The sequence below is a fragment of the Capsicum annuum genome, chromosome 5, assembly GCF_002878395.1.
Source record: "Capsicum annuum cultivar UCD-10X-F1 chromosome 5, UCD10Xv1.1, whole genome shotgun sequence".
NCBI lineage: Eukaryota > Viridiplantae > Streptophyta > Magnoliopsida > Solanales > Solanaceae > Capsicum > Capsicum annuum.
Window position 1 is genome coordinate 4,708,304 of NC_061115.1, and position 26,672 is coordinate 4,734,975.

The 26,672-nt window shown below is 34.1% G+C and overlaps 2 protein-coding genes and 1 pseudogene across 2 annotated transcripts; all 3 read right to left on the reverse strand.

Annotated features, from left to right (window-relative positions):
- Window positions 1-1,511: 1,511 nt before the first annotated feature.
- LOC107870174 lies at window positions 1,512-6,360 on the reverse strand. The gene is made up of 10 exons (XM_016716608.2): window positions 6,013-6,360; window positions 4,956-5,051; window positions 4,702-4,776; window positions 4,085-4,153; window positions 3,518-3,594; window positions 3,270-3,358; window positions 2,906-3,035; window positions 2,368-2,458; window positions 2,214-2,279; window positions 1,512-1,858 (listed from the first exon to the last, which is right to left on the reverse strand). The coding sequence occupies exons 1-10, from the start codon at window positions 6,208-6,210 to the stop codon at window positions 1,739-1,741; spliced, it is 1,011 nt and encodes a 336-aa protein (XP_016572094.1). The 5' UTR covers window positions 6,211-6,360; the 3' UTR covers window positions 1,512-1,738.
- An 815-nt stretch (window positions 6,361-7,175) lies between these two features.
- LOC107872279 lies at window positions 7,176-9,884 on the reverse strand. The gene is made up of 3 exons (XM_016719036.2): window positions 9,683-9,884; window positions 8,544-8,783; window positions 7,176-7,397 (listed from the first exon to the last, which is right to left on the reverse strand). The coding sequence occupies exons 1-3, from the start codon at window positions 9,698-9,700 to the stop codon at window positions 7,350-7,352; spliced, it is 306 nt and encodes a 101-aa protein (XP_016574522.1). The 5' UTR covers window positions 9,701-9,884; the 3' UTR covers window positions 7,176-7,349.
- A 13,864-nt stretch (window positions 9,885-23,748) lies between these two features.
- LOC107871561 overlaps window positions 23,749-26,672 on the reverse strand; it is a 25,960-nt pseudogene continuing 23,036 nt past the window's right edge.

Genomic DNA, 26,672 nt, shown 5'->3' on the forward strand with positions numbered 1-26,672 from the left:
CTAGGTTTGTTGTTGTTGTTATGAAATTTTTCACGTATATCCTTTCTTTAACGGAAAAGTGCAAATCAAAGTTCAATGTCTCATTTTTTTTTAAATAAAACGCACTCTAATCTAACTCATCCAACCTGATCAGACTCACAAACAAGACACAAATAAATATACCCCTCCCTCTATTTTGTTGATCAATTTTTTGCAACAAAATTGAGGAATGGGTATACTTATTTGTGTCTTTTTTGAGGCAGATGAGGGACGAGTTAGATGAGGATGTATTTTTATTAAAAAAAAATGGGGCGTTTGAAATTGACTTGTGGTTTTTTATTAAATAAAGAATACATGTGAAAAATTTCTTAAATTTGACCCCAATTTAGTGCAAAAGTATGACAACAAGGATAAATCGACCAATGGCGAAGAGTATCTTTAGCCAATTTCTTGAAGTAGGGGGATAAATTTAATCCTTTTTCCTTTAATTTAAGACTCTTTTCATTCACTTTTACTTGTCACTATTTTCATTAATTCAATTTTGTTTTTTAGTTGTCACTTTTGACATATCAAAAAAAAATAAAAGAATTTTTCTTATTTTATTTTTAATATTAATTATTTATTCTCTAAATTATTTTCAAAATATTACTCTGACTTCATTTAGTAGGGATAATATTATAAAATAATTATAGCAATAATTATTTTCTTAAAAGTGTTTCTTGTCAAAAAGTGATAACTAAAGTGAACGGCGAAAGTATTAGTCAAAAGAGAGGAAATATCATTCGCCATGTGTCCATTCTTACTTGTATGGTTGTTCAATTTAGAAAATTAAGAGATAAGTTACCATTTAATTTTTATTTTATTTTTGTTATTAAATATTTTTTATTTTTTAATATTTAAATAGCTTATAATTAAAGAATTTGTCAAATCAAATATAAATAAGTAAAAATGGACAGTGGAAGTGCTACATTAAAGGCCAATAGCCATCAATTTTGACTCAATTCCACGAACAAGCTTCCTCACTCTTACTTTACTACTTTTACTTTACTACTTTTGCTTCCAGATGTTCTCTGAAAAAGTCAAAGAAACTATTACAGTACATCAATAGTTACCATTTACAAAATACGAAATCACAAATGGGAGAGACATTCCTTAAACATGAATTTAACAAATGAGCAGAACATAAAAAACAAAAAAATTTACTTAACAAAATAGAAAATTAAATAGTTGGTGATAGTTGAAGTAGAAAACTGACATATATCATGATAGTTCGAGTATAAAACTCGAAAAAACAGAATACTTTAGGTATGTTTTTGACTCTTCACTCTTAACATGACTAAAGTTCAATTACAATTCTAGAAAGTAAATGCAACAACTCACATGGCAAAAGCCCAAACGGAAATGCAGAAATATTGAAATTACGAACTAGGATAAACCGAAGAAAGAGTTGGTCCTCGGAAATGTATATATTGTTAACTTAGGAACTTAAGAAAAGAGTATCACTCATCAAGAGGACAAGAAAATAGACAATCTGAGACTTTAACGACTACCTGTTACCTTTCACAGCACATGGAACATTTCATATTTCGGGCAACATTTCATATGTTCAGCATCAATTTCAAGAAAATAGACTACATTCTCTTTTCAGCATGTTTATATATATATACTTCTTTCTGTTCCTCGATATTTTTCAAAATTTTGGAGAAAAATTCACATGTTTTTCCATGTACAAGTGTGTAGTCACATTTGTGGAGTAAGATCAAGCTGCCTTCTCAATTGCTTCTATGCATTCTACGACCGATGCCTTGTTTGCCATCGCCGTTATTAGGGCTTCATGAAGCTTGCTATTATTTTTCAGTAGTGAAGCAGCAAATAGAACCTACAAAATTTTAATTAAACAATATGATTGTCATGCTTGGATCAACATTATAATAGATATGTTCAGGTAGCTTAGAAGTGGAAAAGCCAACAATCTCTGTGTGTGTATGTGTCTTAGTGCGTGATCACCTCATCCAGAAACTAATATCTATTAGAGAGAACACACATTTAATTATGTAATTATATTATGTCTATCTCAATACACACCCTGGCGTGCTCTGGTACCATGTTGAAGTGTGTGACCATTTCATCTGAAAGTCTTGAACTATTAGAGAGAGTACACTTTTAATTACTTAATTATATAAAGTATATATTATGTTTCAATAGTTTGAGTATGTGTTCGATTCTAGACTCACCGCCCATCTTGTAAGGTTTTGTTGCTGATCTTTACTTAGTGAAGGCTTGCTCCTGTTTAGAAATCTCTGTGACGACAAAGAGAAACAGTTCTTTTATTAATCGTTTCGGAAAAAAAGAAAAAGCAATTTAACTCCTAGATAGTGTTCAGTAAACCTGAAGAGTGAAAAGGTCAGCTGATTGACCAACCACTTTATCATACTTTAGCCCTTCTGCTGCTAGCCCGGCCATCGCTACCACTGCCAACCTGAGAAATGCAACTATTTGTGAATATTTTCTTTTTCCGGAGAAAAATTCAGAAGCAATGTTACCTTTGTGTGAAATATAACTAGTTGTAGATATCTTATAAAGCAGGTACAGGATTTGAAAATTATAGTTCAAGCTTGAGATCACTTTGAATATAAGGACAAAGTGCCTATCATTTGTACTTGCTTAATGACATTTTTAACACATACATAGTTTGAACTAAAATCATAGGATTCCGGATGAGCCTGTAGCTAAAGCATTACATTTGCTTCTGATAAAGCGCAGCCCGGTGCACTAAAGCTCCTGCTATGCGTGGATCCAGGGAAGGGCCGGACCAAAAGGGTCTACACAGACTTACCTTACATTACTGCAAGAGGCTGTTTCCACGACTTGACTCGTGATAGCAAGTATTAATTTATTGCAGATGAGATTCTTTCGAAGTTGATACCTGTCGAGTTCTTTTGAGTCAAGCTGCCCACTGTAGATCAGCTTTTCCAGCCTTTCATCAATTAAATTGACATGCTCTTTCCCAATATCCAGTGAATATCCAAGGATGGGAAGACCAATTAGGTAGGAAACTGAAAATTAGCATTATAATGTAGTCAAAACCATGGTTTATAGCCACCAAATTAATAGAGGAAAGTTGGCGTAAGCGTAAAAGCACAACAATAACAACTACGCCTCAGTCCCTAACAAGTTGAGACCGGTCATTTAAATCCTCAATATGTCATTTGAGCTCAACTCGTGCCATCATCATAACAAAATACAAATAAAAGTAAAAAATATTGAAAACTGGAACAGGATTACGTTACCTAAGAAATGAGCTGCTTCATGTCTGGCAATTCTCTCCTGATAATCAGGAAAAAATGATGAAAATCCATCAATGGCGGCCTGAAGAAGCCTACATAATGAATAAAAGAATGAGCCATAACGACCTGCATGAAGTAGAAAAAAACCAACTGAATATATCTTCTTCCTTGACGGACATCTTTAATACTAAGGTTTCGATGAAGTATAATTCATTATTAGAATCAGAAGAAAGCGTAAAATCTTGACTTACGCTGGGTTAGTACTTCCGATTCCCAAAACTACTAAAGATATGCTTCCGATCAAGTATGGAACAAAGAAACCCCAATCCTGAAAACATAAAGAAGCAATCAACGATATGACCTGTGTGTATCTGTCAACTTCTATACAGAATAAGTAGCATCAATGTACTTCACAGTCCATCAGGCTGCTTCAGTAACAATACCGAGGTAAACAAAATAATCTGACAATTGAGCTTTCTGTTACATTTTTGCAAATTAACCTCCAGAAGTATTTTTATGTTGATGCTGCATAGATCCATAATAACTTTTGGAGGATCTTACACACGCTCGGCGGCAATATTCAAAGGGTCCGACCAATATATGTAATAACAGTATCTTTCTAGAAATGAGATTGTGATACAACTATATCAACAAAAATATATTATGTACTAAGCCAAATAAGACTGAATCAGGTGCAACATGCACAGGCCAAACAGGCTTATACCTGTGTACTTTGCTCCTTAGGTGTAATACTGAAGTTCAAACACAATAGATAGAGCATGATGAATGGAAAAAAAGTTGGGTAGTAAGAGAGTTACCCCAGGAAGTTGACCAGCAAGAACACCCAAAAATCCTGTTGTGCCTACCACCGTAAACAGAAAAGCTGCCTGTATCACTGAATGAAATCAGTATGAAACAGATTTAAAAACAGAGTCCAAAACATTCAAGTAAAAAAGACAACCACGTTAACCATCTGTTGTTAAACCACTTCTTATGTTTCATGTAAGTACAATGGAGCCATGAAATGTGTTTGTTGAGAGTGAGAAAGAAATGTAACAAAGTGCAGTCATAAATTCATTTCATGTTCTGACGATACAAATGTTCCGCTGTATGAATAAGATCAAACTATATATATATTCCAATCACGAACCATCAATCTGAACGCATAAGTCTACTAAGAAATTTACTGCAGTTATTTGCAAGAAAAAAAAAACGGAGACTATTGGAGTCCAAGATTGAATATAATTCATTGGGTTCAATATCTGCCAAAAACGCGACTTTGGTACTCAAATATTCCCCTTAGTTGTCACGCCCTTGTGAACGTATTGTTTGCTTCAACCAGAATACAAAATAGTATCCAAATTGAGAGCTGGTTTTGAGTCTACTTCTACTCTCATCGATGCAATAACAGCACAAATTTCATCAAGAAACTTACGTCATTCCTAACACTTGGGATTGCAAGGTTCTCTGCGTTCTTTATTCCAAGAGTTGTCAGCTCTCTTAGAGATGTCTGCAATAGAAAATTTTAAGACCGTTACAGAGAATTATGTCACAATATGTGCTAATCAAGTAAACTAGATATAGGAAAATACAAATTTTTCTCATGAACATGGGTGTTTAGACACGTATGGGAGGCTAGTATCTGAATATGTCTTTCTAAAAGCTTCACATTTTAAATGAAAAACTGACCGTGCGACGTGACACATATGGTTGAGAACTCCACTTTCTGGCCCAACCATTTTCAACTAGCTGATCAAGCGCTTCTTTAACAGCATTACTATCTTTCTGCAATGAAGAATATAGATGCATAAAACAGTTAAGAGTAATTGAAGAAAGTATGATCAGAAGAAGTTAACCACGGAAAAGATGAACAGAACACAAATGACAGGAAGAGAAATGAAACACAATTCCAGACGACACACGTATAAGCTTTTTTTCACGTTAGGAGACAGCTCAGTAGCTTTAATCATATTATTCACATTGAGAAACGAACAGCCTACGCAAGTTTTTATCATCAACTTGAGGGAGTGTGACATAACGTGGTATGGATTTATTCTTTTTTTCTGAGGTCCATCTCGGTCTACCTTGTTTCTTTTTTACCTTTGATGCATTAATTGGGCAGACGGCATCAAAACTACTGACGAATAACTATTACTTTGGGTGCGTGGTAGCAAAGTCATTGTTACTAGGACAGTTCATACAACAGTTAAGTAATGATAAAAGCCGTGCGGGTCTAGGCTCAGAGCGGACAATATTACTAGTGGACTGAGCAATGGTATCAGAGCCATTCTTGTGTCTACCTTGCCGATGTGGTGCAAAGTTCAAACTGAGTTTAGGCAAATCTCGATAAGATGGGGCAAACTTCAGTCTTTGGTCTAGGCAAATCCCATGTGGTGGGGCAAACCTCAGTCTTGAGTCTAGGCAAATCCCACCGCAAACCTCACTCATATGGTGGGCCATAAGAGGGGGTCCCACATTGGCAACTCAGTCTTGAGTAGGCAAATCCATAAGAGGGTCCCACGTCGACAAAATGTTGGGTATATAAGCAAGCAAGTCTTATTCTCCAGTGACGCGTTTTGAAGAACACAAGAGAGATATTAGATATATAAATAAACAAGCCTTACTCGCACTTTAAAATTGTGCGGGTCTATGCCCAGAGCGACAATATCACATGTGGACTGAACACAAAACTATAAATTGAATAAAAGGAGAAAAAAATAAAGCTTTGGGAATAGGGAAATGGCACCTTAGAAATGGCAGTTTGAAGGGTGGACAAATCAACACCAGCAGTAGCTGAAGATGAGGAGGATGAAGCTGCCGAAGCTCGAATTTTGATGCTTAATTTTGCAGTAATATTTGTGGAAGAATGAATTAGAGGATTACTACATTGTAGTACCAAGAATTGAGAAGGTGTAGTGAAGAGAGATGATATTGAATTTGACATTCTTTTTTTCTGTCTTTCTCAAAAACAGTTGTTAGTTTTTGAGGATGGTTAGAAAGTTGTTGATAAGGTTTGTCGTGTTGCTTCAACCACCACAGAGAAATTCAATTTTTTTTTTATTTTTTTTTTTAGGCCATTGGCAAATACTCCCTCAATTTGAATGTAACTTAGCATGAAGTTTAAGAATAAAATATTTTTGAAATTTAATATTTAATCCAAAGATAAGCATCCAGTATCCTCGAATTATTACTAAAGTTTTTACGACACACTCTAATTTCAAAGGGATCCTATTACCCCTGAACTCAATTTTAACTTATTTTTATCGCCCTTTTATACTGACGTTATAAATGAGACCTATTGCAAAGGTGTCACGTCAGCTAAAAAGGTTGACAAAAAATGTCATATCAGTTAAAAAGAATGACAATAATATGTTAAAATTTAGTTCAAGGGTAATAGGACCTCCTTGAAGTTGAATTGTGTCGTAGCAAATTCGTTATAATTCAGAGAGCTACTAGATGTTTTACTCTTTAATCTGTATACTGCATGTAATTTTGGATGTTATCAAACCATCATTAACGCACTGAATCCCATCAAAACTTCGAAGTTAAGCATGTTTGAATGAGAGTAGTACTAGTGCTAGGATAGGTGACCCCAGGAAGTACTCGTGTTGCATTCCTCCTTTGCACCACGCTTCCTTTTTCTTTTTTTATACTCCATATAATTTTTCATATACATAGTCTAATTTTTTTGCAAAGATGTTCCAATGACTCCACTCTTTTTCTTTTTGCTTTTTAAAATTGATTTTGTTAATTTTTTAACTTCTGTCAATTGGAGGGATCAAAATCAGGGCGGTGGGAGCAGAATTCCTTTGAGAAAAGGAACTTAAATAAGTTTGTTTCTCTGAAGGAGTCGTCATTTTTTATTTGAAAACGATATGTCATTTTCAATCTTGCACATTTAGATTAATTGAAAGTTAGATATACTAATTCAAATTACAAGGAGATCAAATCTCAAATGTACCACAATTTCAAAATTCATAACATTTTCCTATTTCATGGTGTCACTCAAAATTAAAACTTAGGAAGAAATCACATTCCACATTTTCATTACAAAGAAGTTGGAAGATATCAATTCCATGAACATCAAGCTTTCCCACAGCAGCTGAAACATCTCAAAATCCTCCTCATCCTCTGTCAAAAGAAAGACAAATTAACAATTATTTCCATAGTTCACTATGCTAAAATGCAGAGTATAGCAATCCTCATATGCAGGCTCTCCAAAAATATTGTCGCCATCATGTCATTTTTCACCTATGTCATTGGCTGTTAGGCACATCTTAGATGATAAGAGAACAATTCTTTGTGTTTAATTAGTAAACCAATTGGTATAGCTCATAAGAGCTAGGTCCAACGAATTATAGAAGACTACTTGGTTCATTGACACTATCAACAAGCTCAACATTTTTATATGGACAACTATGCATTGTCCCCAATCATGGCCCTACAACATGTACCCCACTATATGTTTTTCCATACATACATAATTATTATACAGAATTTTGCCAACTATTTATCTGATTCTTGTATTGTTTACGATATACGACCCCTGGAATAGGAAGTGCACTAAAGCTCCCGCTATGTGCAGAGTCCGAAAATGAACCCATTACAAGGGTGTATTGTACGCAACCTTACCTTATATTTTTACCGACATGTCATATGCTATTATCTAGAGATGGTAAGAGGACAACAAACTAAAAGGCAGTCCAATGCACAGTGCATTCCGCATTTACATAGGGTTTTGAGAAAAGCCAAAAGGTTGCATCCTAAGGAGGTGTGACGTAGACAACTTATCCTAACACAAACATCGTAAGTGGTTAGCTAGTGGCTAATTCCATGGTTCAACTCGTGACTATAGGTCACATGGAAATAAATTTACTGTTGCTCGGAGGCTCTCCTCTTCAAAAGTACTACAAACTAAAAGGCAGCCCAGTGCACAACGCATCCTGCAATCACGCAGGATACAAAAAAGGGCCAAAATCCAGGGGGTTTGTCAGCAGGCAAATCACCCTGACACAGTGTCGGTTGCTGATTCATCAGCTGAAACCCTGGACCTACAAGTCACACAAAGAAAACCTTACCCTTCTCCACAAAGACCCTCCCTAATATATACAATCTAAGTTGCTCGGACGCTCCAAAAATGTTGCCCCAGTCATGTCAGATCTTTCAAAAATACATTATTTTTTGAGAATCTGACACGCACCTGTCGACATTTTATAGAGTTTGAGCAACATAATATACAACAAACTTGCATAAAAACAAAAAAATTAAAAATCTTACAGATGGAGATTGGTTCTTATGGTAATAATGATGATTACTGTGAGGAGAGTAAACAGAATTTTCATCCTTTTTTGTAGAGAAAATGAGCTCATTCTCATTTCCAAAACTTGCTCTTGATATGTCCTTGTTTTGTTTCCTATTCTCTCTTATTTTAGAAAAATCCATGGAATAGTCAGGGTAGACACCCTTTTGGTCCCAATGTCCAAATTGTGGCACTGATAGCCATGGTCCACTCTTCTTCTGCACAATAGAAAAACATTCAATCAATTATCCCTCTATTTCAATTTATTTGTCTTGCTTTCTGTTTTAGTACGTTTCAAAAAGAATATTTTTTTCTTTTTTTTAAAAGAATATTTCTTTCTTTTCTTTTCTTTGACAACTTTTAACTTTAACTTTCCGCATGACATGTTTAAGATCATAAGATTAAACAATGTTCTGGTACATTACACATATCTTAGTTTAAGATCACAAGTTTCAAAAATCTTCTTTATTTTCTTAAACTCTGTAAACTAAATAAACAAATTGAAACGAATAGCGTATCTTTTCGCAAAATGTATACTTCAAAAGTAAGTGATCATTTTGCTTATTTTTTTATATTTGATAAGTAAACAGATTATACCAAAAATAGTTATATATTATATATCTAGACAAACAGGAGAAGACAATTAACGTGAAACATCACTTATAGAAATCATTTTTCATTTTTAAAGAATTTTTTTTCCTAGAAATAATTTTTCACCTTCTGTGAAAAATTAATTTGAAAAATTTTCTTGATCTCTATAACAATAATGTATGGAGACTAGAGATGATAGTGTGTACGCAAATCTTGCACCTATTTTGTGAAGGTAGAGAGACTTTTTTGATGAACTCTCGATTCAAGTAACAAGTATATTCTCGGACACATAGACAAGAAGAAAAACAGGCACAAATCTCCTCAACAATAAAATATCGAGACTAGAGATGGTAGTGCGTACACAAACCTTACACTTATCTTGTGAATGTAGAGAGACTATTTCCAATAAACTCTAATTCAAGTAACAAGAAAAGGACTCCTAACTTCTCAATCCCCATAAAAATAAGCAAGATAATGCAAAAGGAACAACCAACAATATGTAGATTGAAAAAATATAGCCTCTTACCTCTTTGTGATATTCCATTGTCAGAGTATGAACAAAGAAAAATAAATAAAGAAATTATTAAGGGGTAAAAGAGAGATTTTTTAAGAGAAAGAAGTTGTGTTGTTAGGGACTATGTTTTTATAGAACAAGGAGAAGTGCATTGCTTGCTGTATTTTTGTATAGAATAATATTTATATGAGTTGTTATGAGATGATTCTGATTTTGGTCCTTAATTAGAGTTTTGGGTTCGAATTCCTGAGAAGAAAAGACATCATATAGGAAATTATTTTTAGAAAAGTGCAAATTTAAATTAAATCAACCCCTAATGCAGGTATTGAGCACGAAAAAAAATAGAATAATATATAAATATGTTCTTTAATTTGATCTCAGCTTGCATATATGCCCTTCAATCTTGGATATGAACAAGTAGACATTTAAATTATTATAACATTAAACAAATAAACACACACGTTATACATGACAAATATTGTGAGATACCCTTGTCCAAGATGTTAAATTGTGTGAGATTTGTTACGTAGTCCTCATGTGTTGTCCAACTTTATGATAGTTTAAATGTCTACTTATGCACACCGGAAGTTGAAAAGTATAGATACTCTCTCCGTTTTATATCCGTCAAACACTTTTCATTTTATACGGTGCTTAAGTAATCATTAATGAAATGATCAATTTTACTACTATACCCTTTATCCATACTAATGGATATTAAGATAATTTGTTTAAACTTTTAAAGAATATATTGATTGTAGGAATAAAATAGGAAAAATTTAATTAATTATATCTTGATTTATCAAATGATCAACTAATTTAAAAAAATTATTTTTAATAAGATGATCAACTGAAACGAGAGAATAGGAGATGAGGCAAATTAAAGGACTATACTCCTTCCGTTTAAAAAAGAATGATTATTTTTCTTTTTAGTCCGTTTTAAAAAGAATGATCACTTTTTTTTTGTAACTTTTTAATTTTAACTTTTCACGTAGCATGTTTAAGACCACAAGATTGAAGGATAGTTTAGTATATTTGACATATTTTTAATTTAACATTATAAGATTTAAAAATCTTTTTTATTTTCTTAAACTTCATGTCAAGTAGATTATTTTTTTTTAAACGGTGATAGTATCTATTATGCCAATAAAATTGTATTGAACGTTGAGACAAATTAGATGTTTGTTGCCAGCAAGGGAACATTGGGATCTAAAAAAGATGAGTGCACTGCACACCATCTACTATGTCTTTTGGCCTTTTGGTTTCCTTTTCTTGCTGCACTGGCCTATGACATTTACAAGGCTCAATGCTAGCTGTTAAGTCTTTTTGACACGTTCTCTTAAGCAAAAGAATCATAACAATATTACTCGCTCCGCTTCAAAAAAAATATTTTTTTTGACTTGACATAAAGTTTAAGAAAATAAAGAAGATTTTTGAATCTCGTGATCTTAAATTAAAGTTATATCAAATGTATCAAAATGTTATTTAATCTTATGGTTCTAAATATGTCATGTGCAAAATTAAAATTAAAGTATTGCCAAAAAAGAAAAGAAATCATTCTTTTTTAAATAAACTAAAACAAAAGGTATGTCATTGTTTTTTAAAAAGAGGGAGTACTTGCAACGCACTATCCATTCTCATTGGCGGATCTAGAATATAGAATGTCATTCTCAAAGGCTTATAAAGATATATTGACGCTCAAAGCTTTAAGACTTTACATGAAAATTAAAGCATTCAGTTATCTTCTTGATTTCATGGGTGCTATTTTTCATCTTATACCGATTTTTATACATTTCTTATATAATTATACCTATTTTGTATCGGATTCAACACGTGTTCGAGTACCATAATTTTCAACCTAAGTCCACGAATATCTATCCTATCATACTTCTTCCGTTTCAAAATAACTAGCCTTTTGTTAACTTGATACTCCCTTTAATAAAATACTTATTAGAACCTTATTTTATCAGTTATATCATGATAATATTTTAAAAATACAAAGTTGAGTATATATATTTTATATAGTTATTTAATGGTAGGAGTAGTATTGGAAGAACATAACAAAATTCTTTTGATTTCATAAAAAGACAACCAAATTAAAACAAATATTTTTAGCAAGAGGCCAACTAAAACGAAACACAGAAAGTAGTTTTTTAGGATTAATAAATTTTTAAGCATAATATATAAACGTGCTTTTTAATTTTGGATGTGATAAATAGATACTTAAACTTATTAAGGGTTGAACAAGTAGACATGCGTCCTACGTATTGTCCTACGCATGTATAAGTGGCAACTGATTTGTACTATGTCACATAAAATATGAGTGTCTACTTGTTTAACTTTATACGAGTTTAAGTGTCTATTTGTACAAAATCAAAATTGAAAGTCATAGATGTTAGCTGGAATCAAGTTAAAGAACATATTTATGTATTATGTCAATTCTTTATAAGAAATTGTTTGGACAGAATTGTTTTTCCTGGAGATATTTTTTTTAAGGAAAAAGGACCAAAATTGCTTCTTTACCATATAAAGAGAAAATACTCTATTACCCTCTGAACTATATCCGAAATGGCTGTGACAAACCTCAACTTAAAAGGGGTCCTATTACTTCCTGAACTAATTAAAAGTGTAATTTTGACACCCTTAGTGCCTACGTGGCACATACGTGGCACACACGTGTATCTACGTGGACACTTCAATGTGTAGTGTCATGTATGTGCCACGTAGGCACTAAGGGTGTCAAAATTACACTTTTAATTAGCTCAGGAGTATTAGGACCTCCTCTCAGTTGAGGTGTGTCTCTGTCCTTTTGAGTATAGTTTAGAGAAGTAATAGGGTATTATCTCCCATATAAAAAGAATTAAACTTATCCTTCATTATATTATTCCTAGAAAAATACCTTTGACATTATCCAAGTAAAGGAAATAGAGTAAAATAAGTTGGGAAGGTGGCATATTCGGCATGTCAGGTGGTGTTCACCTCGCTAAATGGCAATAGTGCTACGTGGAATTGGGCGTTCACCTTGAAAAATCTTAAGGAATGAGGTGTATATTTAAACTATTTGGATAATATCGAGGTATTTTTGAACGAAAAATATAACAAATGATAAAAGTGATCATTTTCACATAAGGAAGAGGTAAATTTGACCTTTTTTCTCTTTTCAAAATAGTAGTTAATTATATATCAGATTGATTTTTTTGTCACTTTTTAAACGAGCTTTTTAAATTTGAAAATTTTATGTTGATCCATTTTTAAGTGATTTTTCTTCCACTTTTGAAACTTCAATTTTTTTCAAGTATACGCATATCAAAACACAATTTCAAATTATAATGTTATTTTTCAACTTCAGCTATAATACTATTTCTTTCTTTCTTTTTTTCGAATATCAATCAATTCATTTCTAAACGAAATTTTGTTGGACATAAAGTTTCTGCGAAATTGAGTAAATCTTGACGTTGTTAATATATTAATAATTGATACTGTTCAAATCAAATAAAGATATTAATATGAAAACTAAACCGGTGATGAATCATAATATAACTAGCTAGCTAGGAATATTAACCTAGCTTTATTCCAATCACACAATAAAATACAAAAAAAAGAATGACATTATTCTAACCATTATAGTAGACTCTGAGTTCGGACTTTGCTTATTAATTTTTATTTTTATATTTTTATATTTTAAATTAGTTTTCTATTTGGCGACCGATCCAAACCAACTTCATTCAAGCCAACTCTATAAAATCACAAAATGAAAATTATCCCAAATATACTTTTTATAAGCCCAACGGACCGATCCAAACCAACTTCATTCAAGCCAACTCTATAAAATCACAAAATGGATAAGTCAGCCCAATGGACCGAGCCCACAAGACCAAAAGATGGATTATTTGGTAAGCTTAGGGCCTAGGATAGTATATTCATTGTTTACCTTCCATATTTTATTTTTTGACATTTATTAATTTATTTCTATATTCTATGAAATCTTTGATTTGACTACGATAAACATAAGCATTCTTTTTTCTTTCATTGTTACTATGCAAGGATATTAATATAATTTTTCACAAATTCACTACATATCAACTAAATTATGTAATATTAAGAATACCATAATATATAGTAACAAGGATCTTGGTGGTGCTACTTCTAAAATACTTTTGGTATATAACTTATGACATTCCATATTATAGTCAAATTATTGACTTGTCAACCAATACTTGGCAATTAATTAATTAAATACAATTAATAAACACTTACCATCCTAGTTAAACTTTAGTTCTAGAAATATCTATGAATGTGCAAACTCCAAATTCAAACATATCAATCTATTGAAAATATTTTATGTACAAGTAAATAATTAAATCATTAATTTTGTTACCATAGGAATTAAATATATTTTTGAGTTACTATATTTTGTTTGGAAATTCAGTTATACCATTGGAATGTAATCCTTGATGTGTTAGTGAATATATACATCATAAAACATAGTCCTAAGCCAGATCCAAAGATGTTTGTATTCTTTTCTACTTTGAAGTTTGAATATAAAATCATGTCAATCGTAGAATGTGAAATCTCTTCAAGTCCATTTTACAAGTAATTTCATTAACAAAAACCTCTTGTTTTTATTTTCTTTTCTTTTAAAAAAATCTTGTTTTCTAAAGAATTGTCATTGAGAATAAATAAAGAAAAGAAGCGCTCTTAAAATAATACAATGGAGAAGATAGAAAGTGAAGAAGCCGATAGTGACAGAAGGCGCTGGCGAGGCGAGCACCTATGCTATATGCATGTATATATATGTCATCGTCATCAACTAATAATTAGTGGTGCATGTAAGCTCCTTCGCCCTTAGTTTTTTTGTTGCACCTTTCTTCAGTGCACACCAGATATCCAACCTTTAGTACATCTATTCAGATGTTCATAAAATTCCAACTCACAATCCACATACTTGTATTCAAAACATTAATTAGTTAATTAGCGATAGAATGATGTCCTAAATTTGAAATAAAAACATTTGTAAACTGTTCTACTTTGAATATAAAAGTCATGTCAATGATCGAATGTGAAGTATCTTCAAGTCTATTTCTCAAGTAATTTCATTAAACTCTTGTTTCTTTTTTCTTTTATTTGAAAAATCTTATTTTTTCTAGAGAATTTAGTTATTCATCAGAATAACAAAAATTAAAAACACTTTAGAAATGTTACTCTAGCAAAGATAAAAAGTGAAGATATCGATAACGACATAGAGTTCTACCAATGCCAGGTGTCACTAATGTGAACACAAATTCCTCGAAGTCAATGAAGAAGAAGGGGAAGAAGCCAAAAGAAAAGGAGGTATCAAATGTGTTATTTAGATGAAATAATTATTTATTTTAATTATATATTTTTATTTTCAGTCAAATCAATAAGGAAAAAAAAGAAGAAATTAGCTAGATCTCCATTATGTTTTAGCAAATAATAAAGATATTATCAAAATAATGAAGTTGTAATTGTATATTTTTGTTTGTTTGTTTCTATTGATTCAGATGTGTACTTTTTTGGGTTTTTTGAAAAAAATAAATATAATAATAAAATATCTCATCAGTCGTCAAATGTGAAATCTCTTCAAGTCCAGTTCTCATGTAATTTCATTAATAAACCTCATGTGAAATCTCTTGTCTTTTTCGTTTTCTTGAAATAATATTACAATGAATTAATGAAAAAGATAGAAAGTGAAGGGTTTTAGCAATGTGAATATTGAAACGAAGAGGACTTTGAAGGAAAGGTGAATGCTTTACCTCATAGTCTGAAACTATTCAACATCAAATCAAATATAGTTGATCCTCAATACGATTACACAAATATGGAAACTTGTGTGAAAAAAAACTTTTGAATATCATATTTAATTTTTTTTTTTCTGTTGCTTCACGTATATTCTAGCTAGGAAGTGATATACTAAATTTGCATTGGAGGGAACTCCAATTTGCTCGACAATCCATGCTTTGAGATCTAAACCAATTACTCCCAAATGGCCTTTTAGATTTGTGTGACGGAGTATGAAATTTAAGAATGAAATGGGTTTTGACGAAATTTTGACTTTTTGAAGAGTCGTCACTTAATTTTGAAAAGAAATTAAGAAATCTTTTGTAAAATACTTAAACAATTCAAAACAGGAAAATCGTTTAAGTTAAGAGATTTCAAGTATCTGGTTCCTATTGACGTTTTAGGAAGGTGTTAGGCACCTAAAACGTCCGCTAACTTGCGGTTATCCGATCTGTTTGAAAATCATTTTTTGACTAACTTTGAAAAATCAATTTGTTGAAAAGTGATTTGATTAAAGAATATTTTGAAGGTTTTCGCAAAATAATTTTTTTTTAGTGACTTAGCTAAGGATCTAACTAGATTCAAGCACGAAAGCAAATACAATAAGGGAAGGGAAAGAGAGGAATAAATAAATGATTTGGGCCTTCATGCCCAAATGCGTCACCTTGTCCTAATCTAGATATTGGGTTTTCGACCCGTCTTCCACCTGTCCTAATCTATATTTTTGAGCCTTCGGCTCGAATCTTGCTCCACCTGTATTAAATACAACTTTGACTTCATGGCCCGAATGAATAAAATAAAGAAACAAGACAACAAAGAAATGAATGCATAAAGGCAACGCTGAATAACTAGGCAAATAAATGAGACTTTTAAGTCTCTTAGCCACTTCGAATATGGGATTTCAACTCATTTTTCTTTTTTTTTTTTGTCTCCTTGTATCCATGCGATATGACTGTCTTTAGGAAAAGTCTTCGAAAAAGCAACTCAAGGCTAGATGGGCCTCAATGGCCCATAGTGAATATGCAAAGGGAAAGGTGTCCACAAAGGACTCGAGCGTGTCCCCATGCAAAAGAAAAAGAAAGAGAAACAACAAAGTAATTAACATATATCCTTCAATAAATATTTAAACAGGTTAAAAGCATGCAAAATTAGTCTAACAAAGGCAATTTCTCACTATGAAGCATACGTGGAAAATCCAACAACAAACACGAAATTAGCGTATTCTAAGTAATGTTCAGCCCATAAGAGAACAAACTAATTTGAGGGGGGGTGTGCTAGTAAGAACCAAAAGAGCAGGATATGGCAGGGATGGGCATGCTCAAGACAGTTCAGGAATAGCACCACAAAATGCAAGTCTAGTTCAAATCTGTTGCAAATATCCAACCGAACTAACGGATAGCAGAACAGGTTCAATACTAATAGCAAAGCAGGTTCAACGTATGAGAACAGACACCATAAAATAATCTTAGCAGTTTACGGTGACTCCAACCCATTCTTATTATAATGCAAGCTAAGCAAACCACCACCACTCAAATGAATTTAAACAGGATACAATTAACATCATAGAACACTCTCAAAGCAAGCTTCTAGACATATAAATCATAAACTTCATTTTCCCACCGGACCTTAGTTCGACACAACCACCTTATTTTAATTCAAGAAAAGCATCACGTTATACCAGGCAAAGACTTCACGTTACTTAACACGTTTGAAAATACATCTTTTGACTTGCAAATAAGAAATCAATTTGTGCTAATATAAGTATATTTAGACCTTTTACCACAGAACTTTGACACAGAGTCAGCTAGATCGGACACAACAACCTGAAAATATTAAATTGAGATTAAAGCTTGAGACCTTGGCACCAAAACCAGCTATAACGACACATCGTTAGCCCGAAATCATTAAGCAGACCCAAAGTTCGAATCATTACTGTGTAAACATCCTTAACAAATTCTAGTAACCCAAAATCTATTAAACTCGCTCAAAGCACTCAGCTTTACTCCCAAAATAGCTACCATGACACGCCATTAACCCAAAACTATTCAATAGACTCAAAGCAATAGGCTTTATTATGAAAACCGCTTAAAGAGACACCAACAGCCCGCAAACAAAATCAAAACATGAATCTTTGTCACGGAACCAACTATTCATCTCAAGCAATAGAGTTGAGTTGCAAATTCATCAACAACATCAAGAATAAGCGACAAATTTTAGTATCGAGGCAAAACAACCAAAAATCCTATATCTTGACGCTATGACAAAGATTACCTGACATGATGAAACAAACCTGATGCTACTTTTACTTAAAAAAAACTATGGCTTCTGAGGCCTTTACAACAAATAATTTCCAGAGCAATCAATATCCTGACGAGGACTATAGCAATTACTCCAATGTAAGACAAGATTATGATCATGACTGCAGGTACGAAGAAAAGATATGACGAAGAAAATGGTCGAACTAAGAGGAGAGTAGAATGTAGATACCTCTATGAGGGCAGCAAACAGGACAGACGAGCTATCAGTGAAATTATCACCGCTGGGAGCTTGATATTGTTGACTCTGATATTCATAATTGATCCACTAGCTTCCCAGAAAGAAAGAACGAGAAAATTTTCACAAAAAAAAACACTCAGAGCTTCGATCCCTACCCAGAAAGAAACAAGACAAATTCCTTAAAATTTCTCCGAAAGAAACCTAACCCTAGAATCTCCAATCCTTTTCTCGGCTCTTTGTGAGCTCTTTTATAGAAGGGATTGAGGGCATTCCAGGGATTTCCGAAAATAGCACATTTGAATTTTGAATTCCCCCCCTCCAGCTTTATTTTTGTATTCCATCTGCCCAAAATTGGGTTTGGTGGACCAATAGAAATAGGAGAAACGAATTCTTTCCCAGACCCAATGATAAATCGCCAAATATGTACCTAATCCATACCATTATCCCAAAATATACGGAATATAGACATTAGACGAGCTAACTCACGCTTTTCTAGGAGCTTTTCAGATCGTCCATGGTACAACATCGCGTAGGACGCGCGAAGAGGATAAAGGCGAGCTAGTTGCGGGTCGATTCAAGGCTGGTTGAGAAGGGTTCGGATTTTGAATTGACTAGTTGCTGTTGTTGATGTTGAATATCGGGTGTTTTTGTGAAGAGGAGGGGATAAAGGGGATTATTAATGTGGGTCGGGTTAGTGGTTTTGGTTGGGCTGATATTGGATTGGTTTTGGACTGATGGTTTTTAAATAAGAAATGGGCTGCTGGGCATCTAGCTGTTGGGCCGAAATTGATATGGTGTTGGGTTATAGTGGGTAGATTAGGGATTTGGTCATATAGAGATTTAGGCTATTTATCAATTAGCCAATGAATGAAGAGTTTAGACAATCATATTTAAATCTTAGCCTAATTCAAATTAAATTGACCAATTATATTACAATTATGGTCAAATTAATTTCAATAAAGGTCTAATTTAATAAATTGACTAAATCAAAACGTCATTTGAAATGAATTAACAACCAATTCAATTCTGAAGTTTCTTGATTCAATAAAATCGAACTCCTGTTCATCCAAATAAATTATTTTTGCGAATAAATTATAATCAAATTAAGATTTTAATCATTATAAGCTTACTTCAACATAAGCTTTGATCATAATCCGCTATTTGTAAAACAAATACTCAAGCATCAAAATTGTATAATTTCGTATAATTCAATACGACAATAGACAATCGCTACTTAAAAATGACAAAATTACGTCCAGAAAATGTTTTGAAAATTCTTTATTTTGGATAAGATAAAAGTTGTAGTTTTATTTGAGAATCGAAGAAACTTCGAATTAAACTGAGTTATGGAGGACAAAAATTAGATGTTAACAACTGCCCCTTCCCTTTGGGTAGAGTGGATTCAAGTAACCCTGGGCAAAGGGAGGTTGATGCTCTTAATTTTTGTCCGACCATAAATTCATATCTGAAAAGGGGTTGGCTTTTGCATAAGTTTATGGAGTTATGGCCGGACCTCGGTATCAGGCTTCCTATATATCTCAGGTTACATGAGAATTCAGGCCACTTGTAGTTCATGAAGCTTGATTTTCAAGAAAAATTTCACTGGCTATCTCAGTTTTATAGTTTTTTTATAAAACCAAAAAGTTAGGGAATAAAGGGATTTGGGGGGAGGTTGGAATGAAGTCAAGTTTTATATAGAGATCCCGGCCTACATATCCCCAAGATTTCATGGAATCAGACTGCTTGTAGTTCTACTTAATCAGTAGAAAGATAGTCTTTTATTTCAGACTATCTTTGGCTCGGGATGAGTGACAAGTTGATTGAGTTACGGAAAAGAGGCTTGTAACCTCTTAACCATGAATGTGGGATCTTTCACATCCATAGTCAAGAACTTACCTGGATATAATTTTTAAAACTGTAAGTGTGTTGCTACCCGAATTTGAAAGAAAAAGAAAATTCCCCTTGGTATGAGTTAAGAAAATATCCCAGAGGTAAAGATGAGACCAGAACATCCAAAAATATCCACATGCCTTCTAATAGAGGTGTGGTTATATAGTGGTGATGATCATTATTTAGTTCGCATCTAGAGAGTTTGACATCCCTCTCCAGACTATGTCCCATTTTGCTACTGAGAAAGAGCTCCACGTTGTGCTGCGTCCTATTTGAAGTTGTCCATACCTTTGGTTTTGATTTGAGATTTTCATCCTGTCAGATGCTCTCGATAATGCTTTAAGCAAAAAGTGTTAGTGCTAAACATAATTCACGAAAGAGGTATGCAGTCTTTTACCATATCTTCACGTGAGTTGTGAACTGAAAAGCGGAGTTATCTCTTCATGTACTTTTTTGAAATGAAATAACTGGTAATAACAAACACAACAACCAAGGTTGAATATGTCTTCCAAGTGGGGTGGCCCTTTTGGACACCGGCGATACTTTGTGCAGAACAGTCCCTACAACCGTGTAATCTTGTGCTGGAGTGGCAACCCTTTTGGTTACCTATATCACTTTTTGTATGTGGAATGATAACCTCTCCGATTATAGCCGATGATCGATTTATAAGTTTTCCTTAAATTGTCAATCTTTGGATAATCTTGCACACTATTTGACATTGGGTACGAGGCAACTTATAAATATCCTTTGAATTGTTAGCTTTTAGGTAATCCTGTATATTATCCGACTTTGGATAAGAGATGGCTTATAGATATCCCTTCAATCGCTAGCTTTCAGCTATTCCTACACATCATCCGACCTTGGATATAATATGACTTATAGATAATCCCTCAAATTATTAGTCTTTGGGTAATCCTGCATATAATCGATCTTGGATATGATGCGGCTTATAGAGAACCCTTGGACGTATCAATTTGATAATCTTGCATATTCTTCGGTAAGGATTTAGTTGAGACTTATGGATAACCTTTGAACTATCAACTTTTGGGTGATCTTGCACACTATCCGATTAGGATGTTATTGTGGCTTACAGATGAACTACAGGCTATCAACTTATAGGTGATCTTGCACACTATCCTATTTCAAATAATATGACTTATAGATGACCCTCAAATTGTCAATTTCCAGGAAACCTTATATATTATTCATTCTTAGATAGCGACTTAAAGACATCCTTTCAAATCGTGTTCTCCCGATGCATTTAGAGGTTGATTCATGAAAAGATGATGATATCCTCGATGCCAGCATTGTGTCTAGAGCGTTAACAGATATATTGAATGCTGATGATATCCTCGATGCCAGCATTGTGTCTAGCGCGTCAACAGATATTGAATGATGATGATATCCTCAACATCAGCATTGTGTCTAGCGCGTCAACAGATATTGAATGATGATGATATCCTCGACGCCAACATTGTGTTTAGCGCATCAATAGATATATTAAATGCTGATGATATCCTCGACGCCAGCATTGTGTCTAATGCATCAACAGATATATTGAATGCTGATGATATCCTTAATGCCAGCGTTGTGTCTAGCGCGTCAATAGATATTGAATGATGATGATATCCTTGACGCCAGCATTGTGTCTAGCGCATCAACATATTTATTGAATAGCCTTCTTGGGCGATGATATGAGGTGGCCCTTTTGACAATGATGTGCAATGACCCTTGCGGCAATGATATGCGATTGCCCTCGCGGCAATGATATGTAATGGCCTTTGCAGCAATGATATGTAATGGCCTTTGCGATAATGATATGTAATGGCCTTTGTAGCAATGATATGAAATGGACCTTGTAGCAACGATATGCAATGGCCCTTGCGGCAATGATATGCAATAACGATATGCAATGGCCTTTGCGGCGATGATATATAATGGCCCTTGTGGCGATGATATGAAATGGCCCTTACGGTGATGATATGCAATGGCCTTTGCGGTGATGATATGTAATGGCCTTTGCGGCGATGATATGCAATGGCCCTTGCGGCAATGATATGCAATGGCCCTCTTGACAAATTTTAAAATAATTTTACCTGGCTTTATTTTTTAACGTCTTTCTTTCTACATGTACCTGTACTCAAGGTAGACGATTAGTAGACACAGAGTCGCTTTTTCTAGCAACTAGTTTTAGGCAACTTCTAAATACAATATTTGTAAAGAAGACAAGATGCCTTTGTTTGTTTTCCATGATCTCAAGAAATGAGGTGGACAAATCAAAAGGTCCTCAATAAATGGGTATTAAACCCATTTTTAGGGCTACCCTAAGATACCGTTCTTGAGCATTGCTACTCTGGTGTGGCTCCCAATTTGCTGGGAATTTTTTAAAGAGACTCTTATTTTTGTGTATTGATCCCTGCACTCACAAAAAAATGATTAGTTTGAATGAAATTACTCCGTGTTGACCTTCTTCGATCCTTGATTTGCTGCTTGCCATCTCTTGGGCATTCCGCCATATCGGGACTTCCATCCTGACACTCCATCCCGAGTGATGTCTAGGCAAGTACTAAATAAGTGAGTTGTAAGATTTTTGACAATAGTCTTAATTTTTATAAAATAATTTCAAAAGCTTCTGTAAAACTTTAGAAAATCTCTGCTAGTCATGTTATGTACTAGCTTAACGAACGTCCTCCTTGTGGTTTTGACTATATCCGACGGATGATTCCCAAAGCTCATGATCATTGTTGGAGGTTTTCTTCAAGTAGTTCTATCATAGCAAGAGATTGAGCTTGCCTAGACTTTGTCACAGCTGACTACTTTAAAAGTTTGGCCTTAACCCTTGGTGCTGGGGAATTTGAGATATGTTCCAGCATCTGGTGGAAATTTTGAGGTCTTCCCTCAAAATTTCTGCCTCGGTTTAGAGTTGTTTGAGATGATACCAATTCGAGTGGATCTGAAGTCTTTGCTGATCTTTATTCTCTTTGTTGGATGTCGATCTTCTCTTGTGAATTTTTGAGATTCTTTCTCGAAAATTCTGCCCTATTTTCCATTTCCTAGGGTTATATGACCGGGCCATTGGGGTGCCTACGTATCCCGTTGAAGCAGGATTCAGGTCAAACGTAGTTCAGGACTACGCTAGGGATATACAAAAGAAATTAATGGGTTGACCGAAGCTGACACAAGCCACCTACGTATCCCTTTTATTGGGAGTTCAGGTCATCACGTAGTTCAAACATAAAGAGAAACGATAAATTATCCTAAGGGGTTGACCGAAGTCGACATAGGCCACCTGCGTATCCCTTTCTTGGAAATTCAGGTCAAACATAGTTCGTACATAAAGGGAAAGGATTCTAGGAAATTACACATCATAAAATTGATACTATTATAAAGGTGATTACAAATAAGCCAAGAAACAAAAACTATAACATCTTTCAAGCACAATATCTCTTTTCCGCATCAGAATTGATTGGTTTGGTCCACTCTTGACCATCCATATCAGGTAGGATTAGGGCTCCTCCAGGATGGGCTTCTTTTGATTTTCACATTTCTCTGTATCTACTACTAACTGCTCCTCATCATCTTTTTCTGTTCATCATTATTCCCTTCACTCTGTTCATCTAACCCTCGATATGACATGACATTGACAGGTTTTTAAATTATTGTTACCAAAATAAAACCATGCTAGATAATCATATTTAAAAAATAACTTCTTAAATAAAGGGAGGCCTTTTGAAAAATAAATAAAAACTATGGCTTATGACCCACACAAATGTGGTCCCATGCCTTTTTGAGAGTTGTTAAACACGAAACAAAAATTTGAGACATAAAAGGGTGGATCATGGGGTCTCCTCCGGATCATCGCCGATTTTAAAAACTATTGGTAATTGCCCTTTCATCTACAACGACGGGCGACAAATTAGGAGCGGAGTGGAAGTCCAATTTTGTAAATCTTCTCCTAGCGCAATCTTTTTCACCCCGCCGGACTTTGGGAAATCTTCTGGTACAACATTGTATCCCTCTAACAAATCTCCTATCCCATCCTCAAGGCCATCATCATCCTGGATAGTCATTGTGCTTTCTTCGTCATTTCTTATCATTTTTGAATGATGGTCAGAGAATGGGATTTTGTGCGCTTTCGATCGGGTGAAGTAGGGATGTTTTGCCAGCTTATATCAACATGGAGTAGTTTCTATTATCTGTAAAGTAAAACAACTCAAAGGCAGATGTGTTAGTTTCCGTATGTGATAAATAATGTAAAATATTTGACAAGAAATAACCACATAGATTTGTTTGAGTCATATCCAAATTCATCCATAGGAGCATAGCGGATAAACTTGCCTTTGATCCAAACAAACACACATAAGCACCTAAGACAATTATATTACACAAAACATTATAATAATGCATATCCTAACTAGGGTGACCCTTTTTGAGCCAAGGGTTCAGGCCTAACGATTTTGAAGAAAATATATGCTTCCTTAAAGTCAATACATTATCCCCCAACTTATATAGACATGAAAAGGGCATAAATGCCTACAAACGATAACAAAAGAGGGATACAATCTTTAGGGAAAAGGGGAAATAACATGAAAGAAGATAAGCTCCCACGCAGGTGATAGAAAATACCAATTCCTGAGTGCTTCTTCCATCATCCTTCACCTTCTTAGATTCATCCATTTCTTATATTGGTGACTTCCGTTGACGTTCAACTGTGCCTTAGATGCAACCTCCCAAATAGATCAATTTCTTCCTTAACTTACTTCAATTCCTTCATCAATTGGTGTACGATTGAGGCATCCTTATACAAAAGTGAGTAAAGTAAGTCTTCTCCCGACCCCCAAAGGATATTAGATTGAATTAAATAGGCATACACTTTCCTCAACACATAAATATGGTTCGTCGTTAATTGACTCGGGGTCAATAGACGCAGGGCAGGTTTTCTAATGGGCCCAATACCCACTCAGATATTGGGTCGTCCTAGGCTCATGCCTGAAACAGGGTTTTGGTTTCAGTTTATCCTAGGTATCTAGAGTGGGTTTGAACACTAGTTCTCAAGCGGACAACTTGAGTTTGAAAATACAAATAGCCATCAGACGACTCACGTGCTAATAAACTGTTTGTATTTCCAACACATTTTTGGAATTAATCAATAGGGGCCTGGATACTCACGAACCCCCAAAATAGTTTAAATAATGTAGGAATATGCCATGAGATAATTAAACTCTATCAAAACAAATAAACACATAAACAGTTAATCAAAAGATGAAATCAAACATTTGGTTAGAACCTAGTTAGAGATCCCCAGCAGAGTCACCATTTCTGCTTTGATGAAATTTTGACTTTTTGAAGAGTCACCACTTAATTTTGAAAAGAAATTAAGAAACCTTTTGTAAAATACTTAAACGATTCAAAACAGGAAAATTGTATAAGTTAAGAGATTTCAGGTAAGTGGTTCCTATTGACATTTTAGAAAGGTGTTAGGCACCTAAAACGTCCGCTAACTTGCGGTTATCCGATCTGTTTGAAAATTGTTTTTTGACCAACTTTGAAAAATTAATTTGTTGAAAAGTGATTTGATTAAAGAATATTTTGAAGGTTTTCGCAAAATAATTTTTTTTTAGCGACTTAGCTAAGGATCTAACTAGATTCAAACACGAAAGCAAATACAATAAGGGAAGGGAAAGAGAGGAATAAATAAATGATTTGGGCCTTCATGCCCAAATCTGTCACCTTGTCCTAATCTAGATATTGGGTTTTCGACCCGTCTTCCACCTATCCTAATCTATATTTTTGAGCGTTTGGGTCGAATCTTACTCCACCTGTATTAAATACAACTTTGACTTCGTGGCCCGAATGAATAAAATAAAGAAACAAGACAACAAAGAAATGAATGCATAAAGGCAACGCTGAATAACTAGGCAAATAAATGAGACTTTTAAGTCTCTTAGCCACTTCGAATATGGGAATTCAACTCATTTTTCTTTTTTTTTTCTCCTTGTATCCATGTGATATGACTGTCTTTAGAAAAAGTCTTCGAAAAAGCAACTCAAGGCTAGATGGGCCTCAATGGCCCATAGTGAATATGCAAAGGGAAAGGTGTCCACAAAGGACTCGAGCATGTCCCCATGCAAAAGAAAAAGAAAGAGAAACAAGAAAGTAATTAACATATGTCCTTCAGTAAATATTTAAACAGGTAAAAAGTATGCAAAATTAGTATATTTCTCACTATGAAGCATACCTGGAAAATCCAACAACAAACACGAAATTAGCATATTCTAAATAATTTTCAGCCCACAAGAGAACAAATTAATTTGAGGGAGGGTGTGCTAGTAAGAACCAAAAGAGCAGGATATGACAGTGATGGGCACGCTCAAGACAGTTCAGGAATAGCACCACAAAATGCAAGTCCAGTTCAAATCTGTTGCAAATATCCAACCGAACTAACGGGTAGCAGAACAGGTTCAATACTAATAATAAAGCAGGTTCAACGTATGAGAATAGGCACCATAAAATAATCTTAGCAGTTTACGATGACTCCAACCCGTTCTTATTATAATGCAAGCTAAGCAAACCAGCACCACTCAAATGAATTTAAACAGGATACAATTAACATCATAGAACACTCTCAATGTAAGCTTCTAGACATATAAATCATAAACTTCATTTTTCCACTGGACCTTAGTTCGACACAACCACCTTATTTTAATTCAGGAAAAGCATCACGTTATACCAGGCAAAGACTTCACGTTACTTAATACGTTTGAAAATACATATTTTGACTTGCAAATAAGAAATCAATTTGTGCTAATATAAGTATATT